Raw genomic sequence first — 20,316 nt, 5'->3', positions numbered from 1 at the left:
GCAATCTGAATTGGGCCTGGGAAGTGATTTTTTTTTTTTTGAGCGCAGCCTGGGAAGTGATGTGGGCTCGTTATCTTTAGTTGGGCTGTACTAGGCCCTGCAAATTTGGTTTGCCCATCTCCAATTTCAAAATACTCGCCTGGTTTTTCGAATCGATTGTTTAAATTTAATTTTTGTTGATATAAATACGAATCACATGTAGGTTATAATGTAAATTTTATCTAACCTTATTTGTGCAAAATATATTGATAACCTGAAACTCAAGCTGGCCAACTCGAACGACAAGAGCTCCTTCGTCCCTCCATTTCTTCCCACATACACGATTCAACATGCTTGTGCAGATTTTTGCCTACTAAGTAATTGGATAACATTCAATCCAAAAATAAGTTGCTTCACCAAAGACAATTCTGACATGCCAATCTCAGTTTAGTCTTACAAATAAACGGACATCGCTTAGAAGTGCAGTGTGTCTTTTCATACATCACAAATATTACACAAGTGGAATTGAAACCGCTGATTACATTCAGTGTATGCTGTGGATTTAAGGATAGCGAAGTGTTGTTCACCCAGGAATCATGGGTATTATTGTCTGCTGAAATCGGCTCCGCTCATGGTGCCACAAGGAAGATTGCTGCACCAAAAGGATAGCCAAGCTGAACAGTTGCACAGAGGATTGTGCCAAGGAGGCAAGGAGCACGGTACAAAAAACCATCCTACTTCAGACTTCAATCTTTAAGTCTTCAGCCTTGTAGACTGCACCAAAGGAAAAACGTATTAGCACCCCAATATCACCATTCGAACAAGAGCTTTCTGCAATAAATGTGGACAATCTTTATAATATTTTTTCCTATTTATAGTCAAGGTTAAAATTGTTTGACTTAGGACAAACCTAGACATAACTATATTTTGGGCTGGATGGAGTATTACTATATTGTTGTTATCTAGGAGATAAATATGAGAAACAAGTTTTCTTTTTTTAAAAAAAAAGATAGGATGTTTTACTCTAAAGATCAAATCAAAAAAGATCAAAAAGGTAAGACAAACAAACAAACAGTGTCAAACACAGTAGGTTATAAACATGAAAGTTTGGATTACTGCACGATCAATTTGGATGTAATTCATCACTTGCAGCAAACTTCAGTTTGTCAATTTCCCATCGCAGATGCAAAGCTAAACAAAGCACTTGAATTGACATTCACTAAACATTGTACGACTGAACTGAACAGAGGAAATGCTCACTGTGGAACAGAATCCCTTGATGCTTTGACCAGTCGCTACCAATTCTTATATTGGAGCATGAGATTCAGTTATTATAGTGCAGCTTATTTGATTACAACCTACAATCTGTAATATATACAGAGGAGAATCAGCTTCTGTTTCTGTTCTGTTCTGAGCAAGGCTGGCTTTCAATTATATGAGGATCTGAAGTCACATTGGCTCCTCTCGGTTATTGTTCTGGTTATAACCACTTCAAAACTTGTCTATATTTTAATAGAGCACATATTTACATGGTGACCTTTTTCTGGAAAAACTATTCATACAACATCTAAGCTCAAAGCTGAAATCTCAAAAACTGACATAACAACCCACATGATGTTCGAAATCTTAACTAATACACAGCCTATTGTTTGAAATATCTACAAAGTGGCATACTAATAACTAGCAAGACACATACCAAAGCTCATCTCTGCGTTGATATGGCTACAAAAGTCTATCAAATTTAGGACAGAGGAAGAATCAAACTTACATATCACTCGACGTGGGCTGGAAACTGATTAACTCCTTTGAATTTGCCCAGCTCCAGATTTTCCTCCCTTACATTTTCCTCCATGGTTTCATAATCAATCAAGTTTTCCTCCATGGTTTCATAATCAATCAAGTTTTCCTCCATGGTTTCATAATCAATCAAGTTTCCCAGTGCTGTAATGTTAACTATGGGATGGTTTGGATGTTCATCAGCAGATTTCCTGATAGCAACATCTATGGATTCGAACAACTGTGACGCAGCTATGCCCTTGCCATTGATTCTGATATCAATTTTCTTGAGGCACGTGAACTGACCAATGCTGATAGAAAAATCCTCTGGCAGAACTTGAAATGACAGAACCAACTCCTCAAGTTTTTGCATAGCCTGTGGCTCAAATTTTAGGTCTTCCTTTGCAGAATGCAAGTGAAACTTTTGAAGAACTGGAAATCCTTTGCTACTGATGACAAGCTTTTCTGTAGGCATGGCTTTGGATGACAGAGAGAGTTGTATAAGTGAAGGTGATTCAGAGAGCAACCGTAAGTCTTCATTCTTTACTTCTTTTATATCGATGCATAAATATGCAAGACTTGGAAGTAACTCAGAGAACCTTTCTGGGATCCTGTTAAGATAGCAGCATTTGTTCAACTGAATCATTCGCAACTGCCTTAGAGGGTAGCGCAAGCAATCTAAAAATTCCACTGAACAATCACTGCCATGTATATACAGAGACTCAAGCTTATCCAATCTGTATAGTGAGACGGCTAAATGCTCATTTGTCAAAGTGTTATTGGATTCTATTTCAGAAACCCAACATAACACTAACTCTCTCAGTTTAGGCAGATTACCAAGTTCCTTTACAACAATTATATTGCTTTGTATAATGTCAACCTGCGACAAACAAGAAAGTGCTTCCATCTCCCCTATCCCCTTTGGAAACCTGATCTTATCACAAAGTAGATGTGCCAGCATTCGTAGTTGCACAATACTTTTAGGCAATTCTTGCACTTTTGTACCACGGATGTCTAATGTTTTCAGGAATTTTAGCTGCCCAATTCGATCTGGGAGTTTACAGATGTTTGTGTATCGGAGACTCAAGTACCTTAAATGGAGAAGCCAGGGAATCTCCTCTATGCTCTGATCTATCAATTCCTTACAACCTTCCAGGTCCAATACCCGCAAACAAGGGAAATGCTTAAAGGAAAGATTGGGCCCCACACTGCCAAAGATATGTAGTGAGCGAATATGAGAGTTATCCTCTAATTCTGGAATGCAATGATCCTTGCTAATTATGGATAACCGACGAATTTTGCCATGTAAGACAGGTACATGCTTTCCATTGTCTAATAAGTTGAAAAAATTCTCTTCAATTGATTTGGACTTGATGAGGTCATGCATTATACCATGAATTAGATAAGCCTCTGGTTTAACATCATCACTGCCATGAACAGGATGAATCATATTTCTATTGATGAGCTCATTAAAGCAACTCTCTCCCAGTTCCTCTTCAGTGATCCCATGTTTGGCACATATGAATCCTTCAGCTATCCAACTCCTCACCACACGATCACGATTGATCGGATATTCCTCAGGAAATATACTTAGGTACAAGAAGCAAACTTTCAAATATGAAGGAAGATCATAGTAACTGCGGAGGACTATGCTTTTCATTACATCCATTCCTTCAGGTGTAGCACCAATAGAACTACACACGTCCTCCCATATTGGCTTCTGAGGTGGATGACAAGCTAATAAACTGGACATAGTAATTACGGCTAGTGGCAAACCACAACACTTGTTCAAGATTTTGTCAGAGACATCCGACAAGTCTGGAGGACATTTCTTCTCAGAGCCAAAGATCCTTGTGTGGAACAACAACCTAGATTCCTTTAGGCTGAGAGGTTTAATGTTATAGATATGGTCATTCCAATGTGGGCAACATTTTTCAGCAACACTGTTAATGCGTGTAGTGACAATTATTCTACTCCCCAAACTGTTCATAGGCAAAGCATATTTGATGATATCCCAAGCATGTGAACTCCATATATCATCCATAACAACCAAGTACCTGTTATTCCATTTCATTGTAGATAGGTCAGCAATATGATTTGTTATGGCAACAGAATAAGAATTAGACAAACTAAAGATAAGTTCGGAATGAATTACTGGTACAATATGTATTTCATTTTTTGAATTTTTTGTCTGAAAGATGACAGAGAATTGCAGCACTCTATGATATGTACCAGTAATTGCAACTTAAAAGAAAATCAAGTCTCAAGTAGCACCTAGCAAGCGATTGCAATATGTTGGTTTCGTGTACTCTACAATATCTTCGGTAAATTGTTTTTGAAAAAAAAATATCTACGACTTCAAAGGAGGCTTTTAATATATACTGGATGCAGAGAGATCAAGAGCAAACAAGAGAGGAGCGTATAGTAACATAAGTGTACCTTTTATCTTGTAGAAAATTTCTGATATTGTCGATGAGACCCCTTTCATCCAGCTCGCCGTCGTGTCCACTGGTACGTGGCCACTTAAATTGGTGAAGCACGTTCATCAAAATCTTCTTCACATCGGGCTCCGGGGACACGGATACCCAGACCCCGTAGTCAAAGTGTACTTTTGCTTGCTCATATACAACATTAGCAAGGGTCGTCTTACCAAGACCTCCAGATCCAACAATGGATATTACCTTGAGCCGAGCTGCGGACTCGGGCTCCTCCTCCCCCTTCATGAGCAGCTTGATGAGCTCAGTCCGCGGACGGTCCACGCCGACAAGGCTTTGAGTTTGAGCATGCACAAACGCCGTGATACGAGGATCCACGGTGACTTTGTTGGGTCTGCCGACATTAGTCTGCCGAGAGTAGCGCTGCATCCTCTCGGCCACTTCCTTCACTCGCGATTTGATGTCCTGGATGTTATTGGCGATCTCGCGGCGGAATCTGATCTTCCAAAAAAAATTCGCTTGCTTGGCAAGGAGTCGCTTGGTCCCGCGCAGATCCAAGCCAGGCTCGGCATCGGTACGCACCAAGAAGCTGTCGACGGTGTCCTCTATATCGTAGGACAGCTCCCGGGCATCCCTTAGGAGTGCCGCCTCAGCCTCAGTAGGCTCCGCCTCCATCTGCCGAAGGATGAACGCTTGAATGGACTGGAGCTCATCTACGAGGAACATGACATCGCGTCTTGTTCCCTTTAGTAGCTTGTATTCCTCCGCCAGCAAGGCATAGAGCTTTGGGAGGAGGGAGCTCAACGCTCCAGCAGTAACCTCCATGATCTTCCACAAAACAGAACGGCAAGGGTTGGTGATTGGATCGATGTGGGAGAGGAACTGGATTTGGGGGAACTGGGGACTCGACACACGCTGGGTGAGGGAGGGACTTGAAAGACAGTCTCCGTCCCTTCTTTGTCACTTTACGTGCGTACCCCTGGATTTTTCTCTGTAGGTCCCCAGAGAACATCTTAAATGCAGATGTCCCAGAACCGAACTCGAAGCTGTTCTGTCCTAAACGCAGATAACACCTCATACTTTACACAAAATGAACTGAAAAACCCGAATCTGCCTGAAACAAACCATGCACATCCTAGGACCGTAGTGAAAAACGGGGTTTTACTTCTGCAAATGCAAATGCAAATGCTGAGTGCTTCTCTCCCAGTCCCAAGGGCCTTCTTCCTCCTCTTGCTGCACATTGTCACCAACTCGCCACACCGCCTCACACACACGCACAAAAAAAAAAAAACTCCCTCTTCTGCCATGGCTTACTGATTTGTGGTGCTTGTGCGTGGATGTCATCACAACCTCTCTAGCCACTCTCTATACACACACAGAGACATTATTGCTGCAAGCGCCAAGTGCTGCCTCGAACCAGATGGAGGCTGCCTCTGGTCTGGTGAAAACCTCCGTGGATCTCTTCAACCTGCTGCATGCAAGCTACCAGAAGTTGAAGCAGCTGCCCAAAGACGTCGATTTCATCCAGAGCGAGCTCCGGTCCATAGAGGAAGCCATCATAAAGAATTCTAGTAATGCGGATCAGAACTGGACGAGCAGCAGCTGGATCGCCGACCTCAAGTTAATACGGCAAAAAATCGAGGATGCCGTTGACTTCTACAACTACAGGGTCATCTGCAAGGAGGACGATCCAGGAGTTCTGTATGGCGCCTATCACTCTGCAAAGACTTTCCTAGCTGGCCCCCGTAGCAAGCTCCTAAAGGACATCATGGACATCAAGCAGCTCATCTCTGAAGCCAAGGAGAGGAAGGGATATCATCGGCAAGACCCTCCACCAGCTAATCATGCCACAACTGACAGAGCCTACCAACATGCTAATGAGGCCAACCCGCAAGGCTTGGAAACACCCAAAGGGGAGCTCATCCAGCTGTTGCGCGCAAGCTCTGAGAGTTCAAAGAAGCTGAGGGTGATAGCCATTTCTGGCCTAGGTGGCACTGGGAAGACAATCCTTGCTAAAGAAGCGTGCAACCAAGTTCACTACAAGGACAAGGAGTTCGATTGCTGTTCTTGGGTCACCGCGTCGACAATAGCAATCAAGCTTATTGCCAGAGATGTCAACAAGCTCCTCGTGCACATATTTGATAAATTGGAGCCACCACCCCAAGGTACCAGCAACCATTTGGCAACAGGGCCGCCATCCGAAGAAAATATTAGTGAGCATTTGCGGCAAGTATTGGAGAATAAGAGGTGCGCCTCTCTTTATTTTACCATTATGTTTCTATTACGCATAGCCAATGCAATAAAAAAAAGTCTGCATTTCAATCTGTAAAACTTCATCCTTCGTTAATATAATGTATCAATGTTTATGTCCACGTAAGCCTACCATAGAGTTTCTAGAAAAAGAAATCGGTGCTCGTAGAGCCTAAGAGTGGAAGGAGGTGAATTAGACAAACTCAAGACCTTATTTATCTTTCAATATTTTTCTTAAACAATATCTTAGATGCGTAACTAAGTTACAGTTGATATAGTGAGAAACACCCACCTACAAAGAGATTTGCAATCTAAAGCCAACCCTAACAAAAAAACTACTCTAAGACGTTAAGACACTCAAGCTGTAACTTATAAGTATGAAATGCCGGAAACATAAATATGTGAGTAAGATAATGTAAACTTGAGGCCTCACTTTGTTCTATGGTATCACTAGGCAAAAGGTCACTCCTAGTTCACGTTGGAGCACTTACAGAGAGTATCGCTCCCGATCAGCTAGTCTTTCCCAGTTACCAAGTCTCTCATGGTCAAGGCCTAAACTCGCCACAAAGTAAGAAAGATGAGAATGTCACAAGAACAATAACTATCACACCTCTATTCCGGTCACCTTGGTGCTTTATTCACTACGGACCTTCTCCACGAATGAGGGGGTCTCCTCATCCCCCGCATATATATGGTCACCACCGCCACTCCACACCAAGGCGGAGGGTCGTCGACTTGCCAATGATTCACAATGACTCCAAGGGGCCGGCACACTTAGCTTATAATGGTGGTTCACTTCTTGACCCAAGCACAAGGCATCAACACCTTGGTATGTCAGCCTCTTGGCCTAATCTAGCACTAAACATTTCATAAGCTTGTGCTAAATGGCTATAAATTGATCACATTAGCACATATGTGCCATGGATGTGTCTCAATGTGTATCTTGAACTCCCTTAGACTCCAGCACAATCCATCAACTCTAAACACGCGAGTATATGGAGTATATATAGTTCAACCATTCAAGAGAGATGTCGCTCCAACGACCAGTAAAAAAGTGTTCTCATCGGATGATCTGATGATCATCACTTTTGGTAGGCATTGGATCATCTAGTGCACCCCTTTTTAATATAGTCGTTGGACCCTTGGCAAAAGTCATCCAATGAATTCATCTGACTACCTATCGAATCATTCCATTGCCCCATCTTTCTTCCAATCCAACTGACATGATCTTTGTGAATCTCAATATTCATCTGACGCTTGTATTTTTTCTACCATCGCATCTTCCGGTGACCTGCTTCTTCTTCTTCTTCACTTCAAACGTTGACCAAATCCATTCACCTGATGCATACAATCTTGACCCCGTCAGATCATCCAGTGAGTGCAAGTCAATTTCTTCGAGACTTGGCAACTCTCCATTCTTCACGAAAGTCCATCCGACACTTCATCTGATGGGTCATTGGACTATCTGGTGACCTCGAGTCTTCATAAGCTTGTTCTGCAGCGTCTCATGCAAAATGACATTGTCTGTCGGATCATACGACGCATTCATCCGGTGCTTTATCAGATTATCTGGTGACTTTTTTTCTTGCCCTGTTGGAATATCTACGAAATATCCTACAGGACTGGAAGCACATCTGATTTATATAGCTTAAGACAGAAATGTTATGAGGTAGTATTTGTTCGATCAGATAATATGTTTGTTGTTATGTCCCTGCAACGACTTGGAGCTACCCCTAGAAGATCACAGAACAACATTTGAGGCATGACCTTTGTCGATGAGGTTGAAAGGATCGAGGCCCAAAAAGGATGAGGGGGAGGTTGAATTGTGACTTTTTCAAATTTCTACCAAGTCCTTATCCTAGACTAGTGTTGCCCAATCTACAAAGGTTGATCCTATTAACTAGATTACACTAGCATCAATATTCTAGGTTGGAAAGCACACTAACATGCTCATTTTCCTTAGGATAAAACACACTATCGAATAAGCAACCTAGTCAATAGAGCAAACTGGCATGAAAAACTTCTAGACAAAGAGCAACCAAGCAAGAGCCAAAGCAAGCATGGGTGATATGAAATGCTAGAAATGTAAATACGAGAGACACGAGACAACCGAATTTTTTCCCGTGGTATCGAGGAGTTGGCGCTCCCCCCTAATCCACGTTAGAGTACCCACTAAGAGTATCGCTCCCTTGCATCACCAAGAAGCAAGTCTTCATTAAGAATGCTCTTTCTCCATCTCCGGAATGGCGAGCTTCAAACCATGAACAATCTTCTCTTCTTGGGGCTCCCACAATCTCCAAGAGCTCATCAACACTACCGGAGACCACGAGTTCGCCATGTGCCCGAGGCACAGGGCGAAGAACCGTTAGCACACGGCGAAGACTTCGCCGACGGTGGCCGACGGCAAAGCGCCGACGGCAGCTACAGGGACGGCGAAGCCCTTGTTTGACGTGTGTCAAAAGTCGCGCACACGGCGAACCTTTTCGCCGTGTGTATATATAGGCGCACGGCGAAAAAAAGCGAGAAGACGCCGTCCGGGCTAGCTAACGGCGTCGGCGTTTGTTCACCGTGTGTCTGCACCGTGGACACACGGTGAACTTTCAGACTTCGCCGTGTGTCCATAGTTCTGGCACACGGCAAATCAGTAAGTTTCGCCGTGTGCCTAGCTTATGACGCACGGTGAATTATGGTCAGTTCGCCGTGTGCCTAGCCCTGGCACACGGCGAACTAGGTTTCCAGGTAGTCACATGGTCACTTTGCCGTGTGCCTAGTCCCTGGCACACGGCAAAGTGACCAAACAGATCCTATTCTTTTTTGTTTTTCACGTATAAAGGACCCCATATCACAACATATATATCACAGGCATTACATATCACATATATATCACAACTAGCCGGAAATAACTTCAAACACATCCAGAAGTCCAATGCAAAGTCCAGAAGTTCACAAATACATATCTAGAAGTTCACAAGTCCATAAATATTGAAATAAACAAGTTTAAACAAGTTTATGGCTGTGGTGGGTCGTCGAACGGTGGGGCGCCGCCGAACTGAGGCGGGAACAACTGCTGTGGGAGCGTCGGTGAGATGCCCGGCGACAATTCTGGCGTATTCGATGCCGCCGATAGATTCTGCAAAAAAAGTAAGACAGTAAATTGCAGGTGAGACAAAAACCAAGTTCTCAAGTTATAATAGAGCACTAAAGGATCATATGTAGGTCCCCTAAATCGTTAAGTGAGTAATGTAAGTCACAATCTCTAAGTCTAAAGTTCTCTAAGTATCTAATACTTCAAAAAAAACTAAAGGGTTTTCAAAATACTCACCGGAGGAGTAGTAGGAGGAGGAGCCATAGGAAATTGCATGGCTGGGATGGGATTACCCATTTGGACAGAAAGACCTCGAATGTAGTTGTACATCTAGGCCATCTCAGCCGCCTACTTCTGCTCGTTCTCTTGTCGTATCCTCCTCTCTTCTGCCAGTGCCGCCTCGTACGCCGCCTGTTGCGCTTGCATTTGGTGCTACAATAGTTCATGATAATGTTACAATGCAAAGCAAATATACGTACAAAACGAATGAACTATGAATAAATAAGAAATAACCTGAAGTTCCTGCACTTGGAGCTGCGACGCGGACAGCCGTGGCCGTATGGCCGGGCTATTGGCCGGGCTCCTCGCTCGAATCTGGGAGAGGGTGGGAGTGCTGGCCGTGTCTAAAAGGCCGTCGCCAATGTAGTAGCGCCCATGTTTTTTGCCTCCTCCCACCCTCATAATGACTTCTCCATCAAGGGGCTGGGTCCTCGGATCCCAGTCTGCCCCATGGACCTGTCTTCCCATCTCTGTGTACGCCTGGATACGACTGTGGACGGATGGGTTGCTGTACGCCGAGGGCGGGTCGTCAGGGTTGTAGGTGACGTTGGATGTCGCCTTGCCCTTGCGGGCCAGAGCCCATCCCAGGAACGGGGGGCACTCCTGGCCTTCATGTGAGGACGACTGCGAAAAAGGAAGAAGTTGATTACAAATTATGCTGAATTGAACGTTAGATTAGAGAAATGAGTCTGTGTAGTGTCTACCCATCTAGCCCTGTACTCGTCGTTGTTGAGGCTGTCTTGATGGTGCGCTGGACCTGGCATCAGCAATCGCCGCTGCCGGCCAGCGTCGTGCAAAGCCTGCCACTCGGGGTCGAACCACTTGTCCACTATGTGCTCCCAGCACACGGTGTCATTACGACACCACCACGCAGGAACCTACACGTGATCAAATGCATGACATGTAAGAAAAGAGACATTTAACGATGTTTTTCATCTTATAATAAATTTGAACTTACCTGTAAATATTGCTCTCGAGTCAGCTTCAAATCCCTCGCCTCAGACTTCCCGATCTTCTACTTTAGGAAATGTGCACAATAGTTGATGACGCACTGGACTTGCGCCTCATAATGCATGTCCTTCATGAGTTTAACGCATCGATTGTGAGCCACAATCGCCGCCCGCTCCTCATATCCCTCATCACACCTGGAAAAATCCTGCATATAAAGACGATGGATCATGTCATCATTAACCAAATGTTCAATAAATGTGATGTATTCACCATTTTTTGCCGGGAAAAACTTACCCAGAGCTCGCCCTTTACCCGCTCCGCTTTGTTCTCAAAGGCTCTTCCGCTCCGATCCAACTGATCGTTGTTGGCGGCGATGTAGTGGTCCCACGTCCAGGCCGGCTCGTACCGTCCTTGATAGTGGACCAGGCCTGGGAAGTGCTCCCTGCACAAAAGACCCAGGATGCCGTTGACCTTGCGTTTGTGAGCACCGCCACTGAGGACAGTCCAACTCCTGCAAAAGTGATTAAGAGAAAATATTAGTTTGTACCGTGATTTTCGAGTTAGAAAATGAAAAGGTAGTAATAACATGTCAAATTACTTACATATCCCCGCACGGTTGAATCAGCGGGCGCAAGGCAACAGGTATCGGCCTATCTGGGAGTCGCGAGGGACCTCGCAACCAGACAGCCGGCGTAGAGGTATCCTCGGCCGTGTCCTCCTCCTCAGACGACTCCCCCTCCTCCTCCTGCGCGTCCGCCTGCCACTCCTCCTCCCGCTCCTGGGCAGGCTCCTCCTCCTCCTCCTCCTCAGACAGCGGTACAGGCGAAGGCTCTCGACGCCTCCTGCCTCCACCCTTCCCTCCCCCCCTCTTGGGTCCACCCTTCCCTCGACCCTTGCCTCGCCCCAACTCGGAACCCCTATCGGAGCCCTCACCAGCATCCGAGTGTGGCATCATTCTTCTGTACAGTGAGGCGACCGATCGTTGAAGTCCGCCGCCCGGCATCTTTCTTCAATCACCTGCAATTAAAAATAGTAAACCAATCAGCACATATATACAAAACGATCTTATAAAGAGAAAGAAAAAAATGCGACATAATTAAAAAGTAACATAATTAAAGAAAATAAATTATCGAAGCAGACTACCAAAAACCGTCAACATTTTGTCGAAGCCATCCCGACTAATGCCACACTCAGACTTTAGGGCCAGTACGCGTGCAATAGCATCGAATTGAGAAACATTGGTATGCCCATGGAGTGGTTTCTGTGCCGCAGACAACATATCGTAATACTGCTTTGCGGTAGGCTCTGGCGGTTCCTCTCTAGGTACTTCTTGGAAGTGTGCTTCATGAAAGTCTGCTAACATGTCTGCGCAACCGGCTTCAACATCATAATCATCGATGCGTTGTCTGACGACCTCTTCTCTCGCACGATGGGCTTCACCATGGCAGATCCACCGAGTATAGTTTTCCACAAACCCATTTCTGATAATGTGTTTACCCATACTGAGTTGTGATTGATGTATTCTATTTTCACACTTGCTACATGGACACGGCATTCTACTCTGTCCTCTATCAAATGCCTTTTTCAAGAAGCCATTGACCTTTAGAGCAAACTCAACATACTCTTGCTCGCTCTGCCAGCCCTTGTACATCCATTCACGGTCATCCATCCTTTGCCATGTGAGGAAGTGATTTAAAAATCAATACCAACTACACGATGTCTAGCATGCTCTAATAAGTGAAGATAGGTCCTAAACCCATCCGAAGATGTGTAGCTGTGGTTAGTTTTCATACTCTACTACTATCCGAGACAGAATTTCGGCAGCACCTCCCCGCTGTTCTCCAAATACACGTCCCGACAGGGAGATTGTGTATCCAGAGAACAACAAAGAGATGATACCGATACTCTATCTCGAATCATAGTAGAGCATGGAAACTAACCACATCAACACATCCTCGGACTGTCCCAAAAACAGGGACAATTCGAAACACATACGGTTCCATATATGCAAAGAGCTGCATATTTCGAACCGTATCTCTTTCGAACGGGAGACGCCTAGGTTACGTGAAGCACAAACAAGATAAGTAAATAAAAGTCTGTGATGACTCACCTAACTGTCCCGCAAAGTGACGAGTCAACAACGGTGCCACAACCTCTCCTAAAAAAACAACTACATAGTATCAATAATTGAACATTTCAGTTTGAAATTTTGCAAAGATAAAACAGCACAGTGGTCGACAACTAACAAACATGTCTCAGATATGTTCCCTTTCATTTGACCTTGAACTTGAAGCATAAGAAACCTAAAATAAATTCATGACCGCCATTAAACCATGTGACACATCCAGCCCAATCTTAACATCATCGCATCCGAGTTGTTGCTTGGGCATGGATGTGTCACATGGTTTCATGACAACCATGATAAGCATATCCATAGAACAGAAATAACACAGTTCGACTAACACTCATGCTCAAGCTCAAGGTCAATATATATAGCATATATCATCACAGGCAATACAATTTTCTACAAGCTTAATCAAGAGGTCAACAAGATTATTTAGGTCTATAAAGCTATCATCTTTTCTCAAGTCATCAATATAGTTATCAAGTTGCATTTCAAGTTGCACTCGCAGGGTATCTATACTTTCAAGCTACCATGATTAATTGGGCTACCAAATTACCAATCTAGAACATGCACTCGCAGAGTATCTGTACAAGAACACAAGAAGCAAGCTAATTACCTTGCCTTTGCACTCCGCAGCACGACCACGAGGTTCCAGCGGGGGCTCCCGGGGGCGGCGTGGGCGGGGGTCCGGCGGCGTGCGGACTAGGCGGCGCAGGGGCGTGGGTGCGGACGGCGGAGGCGGGGCCGGCCTCGGGGGCGGGGTCGGGCCCGAGAGCAGGCCGGGCGCACGGCCGCGGCGGGGGCCGGCCTGGGCGCGCGGAGGAGGATGGGGCCGCGGCGGACGGCGGAGGCGGGGCCGGCGTCGGAGCGGCCTCGGGGCGTGGTTGCCCCGGACCAGGCCGGGCGTGGCGGCAGCGCCGGCCGGCCTCGGCGCTCCAAGGAGGAGGACGGGGTGGTGGACCGCGGGTGGCGCGCCGAGGGGGAGGGAGCGCAGCGGAGCGGAGCGGAGCGGGAAGCCGGCGGCGTGGGCGGCGGTGGACGGGGGCGGCGGACGGGGGCTGCGTGAGAAGCTCTTGACCTAGCTAGGCGGCAGTGTGTGTGTGTGTGTGACGGGTTGGGGGCGAGCGGACGGGGGTGGCGCGGCTAAGTCCTGAACGCCGTTTTCGCCGTGTGCCAAGATCCGGGACACACGACGAAGCCTGACTTCGCCGTGTGTTTTAGTTTAGGCACACGGCGAAATTTTTTTGCAGTGAATAATTTAATGTTCAAAATTTGATATTGAACTTTTCAAAAAACAACTAAATCTAAACACTCAAATTTTTTATATGGCCTCAATAAATTTGATGAGTTTTTTAACTAATTCCATTCTATTGTTTCATGTCATAATTAATCACATTTTACTTATGCCAATTATAGTAGTTTATTTGCAATTAAAATATAAAAAATACCAAATGGAGCCGAAAAAATTTGAAATTTCAACATGACTAAATCATTATCGCATATTGTCTATATAAAAATTTTGAACGTCAAACTGAAATTTTTCTATCATAACATGTACAAACTTAACCTTCTCTTCTTCTTCTCTCGGAAACTTCTTCGGGAAACTCTCAGTTTGTAAGCATCATCATGACAAAATGTTCGTATCGTGCTCAAATTTTTACCATACATTCGGCGTATGATAGCATGAAGTTCGGGCAAATATCATAATTTTCTGACATCGTTCAAATTTTACATAATTCAAAAACTATTTGCCACCACGATCGTCGTAATGTTTCATTACCACAATCTTTGAAATTTTGTTTCAACTACTACATAAACTCTAACACTACAGTCAATATTATGAATATCATTTTTTCAAAAAAAAATTCCTATTATTTAATACCCTTTGGAATTAAATTAGATTTACACGAAATAAAACAATAAATTGAAATAAATTAGTTTAATACAACTAATATATCTATAAAAATCTCATATTCAAACATAGAGTACCAAACAAATTATGAAGAGTGTAGAAAAAATTTGGAAGCAAAAACATGATTTTTTTTCGTGTTCGCCGTGTGCTCAACTAAGGCACACGGCAAACATAATCTTTGCCGTGTGCCTAGAGCCAGGCACACGGCAAAGGTCTATGTGTTGCCGTGTGCCAGCGTGGACAGACGGCGAATAGGGACTGGCGTGACGTCCGTCCGAGTGTTGACGGCAGCCGGGGAGTTCGCCGTGTGTCAACTGACTGGCACACGACGAAGATGGGAGTTCGCCGTGTGCCTAGCCCTGGCACACGGCAAACAATAACGGCCGTGAGGCCCCCTGACGGCAGAAGGGTGTGCCCCGCACGTGATCCATGTTCGTCGTGTGCCTACTGGCTGACACACGGCGAAGATCAAGGTTTGCCGTGTGCTGGCCCTTGGCACACGGCGAAGAGTAAGGTTTCCCGTGTGTTTTTTCTTTGCCGTGTGTTCTTCTGGCGACACACAGCAAAGGAGGTCTTCGTCGTGTGCCCGAAATAATGCACACGGCGAAGATTCTGGCACACGGCAAAATACCGTTTTCCGGTAGTGCAAGAACCTCTCGATCACCAAAATCGTCTAGGTGCCGTCAAACACCAAGAGTAACAAGCTCTCAAGGCTTCACTTGACCCTCACTGAGATGGCCCTAAGCTCTAGCACACTTGTCACTCAAGGAATGGTTGATTTCTTCAAGTTTGGATCAATTTCAAGCACTAGATCTTCATCCAAAGGCTCAAATCACTCTCTTTTCTTCTCTGGGGTGGCCTCAGGTATTCAATGCGTCAAAGGCATTATAAATGAGCCAGGGGGTGAGTTTATATAGTGTAGAGAAGCCCCCATAGCCGTTGGGAGTAAAGGACACAAAAGTCGTAGGCACCGGTTGAACCGGTGGTAGAGCGTCGGTTCAACCGGTCACACTGAGGCCCAATAGTAGCCGTTAGAACCCTGACATAGTGTGCAGGCTGGCGTCATTGCACCGGTGCTTGCTCCAGTGGAGCACCGGTTTAACCAGTGCTGAAGGATTTCTTCGAATGCCCAAAACATTGTCTCTGGTAATTAGTATGGTGCTTGCACCAACGCTAGTCTTGACATCAGCAGTTCAACCGGTGCTGAAGCAATTAATTTAACCCCAAAACTTGCTCTCTGAAAAATAGTACAGTGCATAGACCGGTACTTCATCTTAGAGGCGTCAGTTCAACCGGTGCAAAGGAGTTTTTTCAACTTGATTCCTGCTGCACAGTTCGGTTAGGCCGAAGCCTATAGGCACCGGTTCAACCGGTGCTCTTCGGTTGCACCGACGCCAGGGCGTCGGTTTAACTGGTGCGGAATACTTTATTGTTTTTCTGCTGAATTGACTTGGAGTTGATTCTTTCTTCGAGCTTTTGTTCTTCCAAGTGTTTTCTAGGCTTCTTTGAGCAGTCTTGAGCTGAGTTTGAACAAGTGTGTGAGATTTCTATTGCCAATTTGATTTGGGTCAAACTACTAACTCGAGATCCCGTCTTAATAGTATGATCACAAATTAAAAGCTATAAAACTCAAACTAAATCAAGTGTCATTCATCTCCTTGTGACTCTTGAATCTAGAATGGTCCTTAATCTTGAAAATTGAGTCTATGATTCGTTTGATCATGAATTTTGAGGGGTCTCCTTTCATATTTCATATGAGACACAACTTGTAAATGTTATTTCCTTCAAAACACACGTTAGTCGCATACTGTCGTCATTAATCACTGAAACTTACCAAATGCATCTACGGATCTAGATGTGCTTCAAAGTTTAACCCAAGTCTACATTCTAGGGGCAACAAATAGGGCGCTACCCCATAACTGGAACACCAGCAAAGACCGGCCGGCGCGCCACTGCCTATCTCTCAACCAAACACTAGCAAAAATGAGATCGAGCTATCCCATCCCAGCTACCAAACACATGCTTAGTATTGTCTTGCTTGTTACAACAGGAATCTTCTCATAGCGATGAGCACGCCTCAGGATAAAAGAGTCCAAGTCTGCCATTTACGAGTATACTTACCAGATCACTCATATACATTTGACATATAGTATCAACCATGTGCTGCCTTGAAAGGAGAAAAAGAAAAAAAACATCCAAGAAAAAGAAGGTTATGAACTAGTATTGACCAATTACATAATTTTGGATGGATTATAATGCTAACAAGGTTTTAGTACCGAATGAGTGATCACATCACCATAAATTCTCATCTAGAGACAGGAACAGGGTGAGGCATTTTGCAGCTGTTGTGTTTGCCTTTGGAATCCAATTAATCACAGAAATATAGCTAACTATTCTAGTGGGATTTTTCTGTTATAACTCCAAATTGAGCTTTCCACTAAATAGTGCATACAAAAGTATTACTAGTTAAAAGTATTTCCTACTCAGAGAACTAGTTTTAGTCTAGAGAGATGGAAAATATGGTTGACAAAAAAAATACGTGCATACAAAATTTTATACTATATTCTCAAGCGTGGGTGGAAGTTAAGAAACAGAATCGGTGCATTATATTTTTGTTTCCATGGAATTTAATCTTTATTTTTCCTATAATCTGCAGGTACATTATCAGAATTGATGATCTGCAGATGGAGACCGGCCTGTGGATGAATATACAATGTGCTTTCCCTGACAATAACAAGAGCAGCAGAATTATCGTCACCACTACAAATGACAAATTAGCTCAGATATGTAGCCTGAATTGTCGAGTTCTTAGAATGCAGCCACTTGACATGGGTTCTGCTCATGCTTTACTTGAAAGAGAATTGCCTGTCGTACATAGGTGTCCAACCAACCTGAACCAAAGCTTGGAAATGATCTTGAAGTCCTGTGAGTGCCATCCTCTTGCTATAGTTAATATGGCTTGCCATATAAGAGAAACTGGCAACAGGTGGGAGTGGGACCATGATAAATGTGAGCAGGCTTGCAACGGCATTGGTTCTGGGTTGGTCAATGGCACTGGAGCATTCGTAGGAATGAGTCAAGTGCTTAATCGTACTTACAGCTCTGTGAATTATAATACCATGACCTGCTTGCTGTCACTGAGTACATATCCCAAGAATCATGTCATCAAGAGGAAAAGTCTTATAAGACGATGGTTAGCTGAAAGGCTGATAACATGTAAAGACAAGCGATCTGGTGAAGATATATTAAACGAGTGCTTCACTAACTTGGTTGAACATAACTTCATCATACCAGTCAAGATTAGCATCAGTGGAGAGGTGAAGGCATTCCGAGTTCATCAAATGATGCTGCAGTTCATTAAAGCCAAAGCAAACTCTGAGAATTTTGTTACTTGGATTCATATTCATGAGGGCCAGGAAAAGGAACAGGTTAATAATATATGTCGATTGTACATTCATAACAGCAGTCCTAAAGATCCCAGTATTGGAAACAAGACTGAATTATCTCGTGTCAGGTCATTAACCTTTTCCGGGCTGGCAAGCAAAACTCTGATGAATTTCAAGGACTTCAAATTGCTGCGGGTATTGGATCTAGAATGCTGCGAAAATTTGAAAAATGCCAATCTTGATACTATCTGCAGGTCATCAATGCTGAAATATATAAGCATCAGAGGCAACGAAGGTGTAAGTAAGCTTCCTCCAAGCATTGTGAAGCTACAATATTTAGAAACACTCGATATAAGGGAGACCAAGGTGGACATTCTGGCTATGGAAGTCATCAAACTCCCCCAGTTAGCTCACCTGTTCGGGGAGTTTCAGATACCTTCTGAGTTGAGCAACCTGGAGACGTTATTCACCAACAATATCTCCAATCTGCACACACTGGTAGGATTCTGCATCGATGAAAGCCCAGCCGTGGTGAAATTATTGCCTCTAATGCTCAAATTGATGAAGGTTAAAATCTTGTGCCGCCAGACTACTCCCAGAAGCGAAGTGATAGAGGAGGACCTTCTACTGTCTCTGAAGAGCTGTTTCCAAAGGAAACTGTCCGCACCGAATTTATCTCTTGGGTCCCTATGCATTGATTTCAGTGATGTGCGCGACCTTGACTTCCTGCATAGACTAGAGGAACCAAGTTTTCTTCATTCTCTCAAGCTGCGTGGAAAGTTCAGTGAAAAGTCGAGAGGACTGCCGCGGTTCATTCTTCTATCAGACAATCTTAAAGAACTGCACCTTTCAGGGACTAATCTAGGTTGCAGCGTTCTCTCGTTGATACAAGGCCTGCAAAATTTGCAATTTCTAAAGCTGACCGAAGATATCAGCATAACTGAAGCCGGAGAAATTATTTGTGAATGTGGATGGTTCGTGAGTCTGAAGCGCCTATGTTTTGATGTTCCAGTGCTGCCGAAGATTGTCATCCGAGAGAAGGCTATGGAAAGCCTCAAGTCCCTCCAGCTGTTCTGTATAGTGTTGGGTGGCTTCTCCGGCATCACGCACCTGCTCCACCTAGAGGAATTGGTCCTCCCTTCTAATGTCACCGGACCAGAGGCAGATGATTTAGCTCTTCAAGTCAGCAGGCATCCCATGAGACCAAAATTCGATAGGCCACTAGGTGACCCTGGTAGATCAATAGGATCTAAGCGGATGTTGACTAGGAAAAATGGCTTCCAAACCCTGAAGTTAGGGAAGACTAGTTAGGTTTGGGTTGTAAAACTGATGTTATGATGTGCTCATTAAAAAAACGATTACAATATATGCTCAATTCTTTTAAAAAACAGAGAAAGACGGTATACCCGCCTATTATATTGATAAGGGGAAGTCTGTTTTTTTCACCTGATTTCCACCATAAAACTACAAAATCAGATTGGATCGAAAGACAACAATCGAGTGGCATGTTTTCTCTTTTGTGGCATATTTGGACCACAGTTTGCTTTGTATTAGACTAAAGACAACTGAAACAAAGACTACTATATAACTATACCTAATATACTCGTTATATTTGGGGGACCCTAAAATTTTGGGGCCATGTGTGGTGGCACTGGCCGCACGAGTTTAGATACGGGCCCGTGGATCACCCTACATTTTGTGCTAGATTTGTTTATTAGATATAGGAAAAATCTCAGCCTTGAACATTTAGATTTGTTTATTCTTTTTCCACGAACAGCAACAAGCTCTCTTAGTTTACGGTATGAGAAATGTCTCTCCATGCTAATTAAACTAACAACCGAGCACGTCAATATTAGACTACCCAAAATAATATATTGTTATATATAGCGTGATGTCCGCGTATCGTGTTACCATAAAACGTGTGATCTTTTGAGTCATGGCGAATTTAGCACACTATAAAAATGTGGAGCTCCAGGTGTATAAAGGTATCTGTTTGGTTGCTGTGATTTTACTGTTCTTATCTTTTTCCCTTTCCATCATATTTTTTTCCCTTTCCATCCTAACCACTTTTGAATTACTGAAACACTAGTAAACATCCAATGCACCTAATGTCAACGGTCGCCTCAATCATCGACTAG

General features: G+C 44.1%; 2 protein-coding genes across 2 annotated transcripts; one reads left to right on the top strand and one right to left on the bottom strand.

Annotated features, from left to right (window-relative positions):
• Positions 1-353: 353 nt before the first annotated feature.
• Positions 354-5,132, bottom strand: LOC120685981 (disease resistance protein RGA5-like). The gene is made up of 3 exons (XM_039968130.1): positions 4,195-5,132; positions 1,748-3,812; positions 354-753 (listed from the first exon to the last, which is right to left on the bottom strand). The coding sequence occupies exons 1-2, from the start codon at positions 5,013-5,015 to the stop codon at positions 1,751-1,753; spliced, it is 2,883 nt and encodes a 960-aa protein (XP_039824064.1). The 5' UTR covers positions 5,016-5,132; the 3' UTR covers positions 354-753; positions 1,748-1,750.
• Positions 5,133-5,416: 284 nt separating this feature from the next.
• Positions 5,417-19,632, top strand: LOC120685980 (disease resistance protein RGA4-like). The gene is made up of 2 exons (XM_039968129.1): positions 5,417-6,437; positions 17,449-19,632. The coding sequence occupies exons 1-2, from the start codon at positions 5,611-5,613 to the stop codon at positions 19,487-19,489; spliced, it is 2,868 nt and encodes a 955-aa protein (XP_039824063.1). The 5' UTR covers positions 5,417-5,610; the 3' UTR covers positions 19,490-19,632.
• Positions 19,633-20,316: the final 684 nt, after the last annotated feature.

This window comes from Panicum virgatum, chromosome 8N, assembly GCF_016808335.1.
Source record: "Panicum virgatum strain AP13 chromosome 8N, P.virgatum_v5, whole genome shotgun sequence".
NCBI classification, from domain to species: Eukaryota; Viridiplantae; Streptophyta; class Magnoliopsida; order Poales; family Poaceae; genus Panicum; species Panicum virgatum.
The sequence above is the reverse complement of the archived record's forward strand: the minus strand, read 5'-3'. Positions and strand labels throughout refer to the sequence as shown.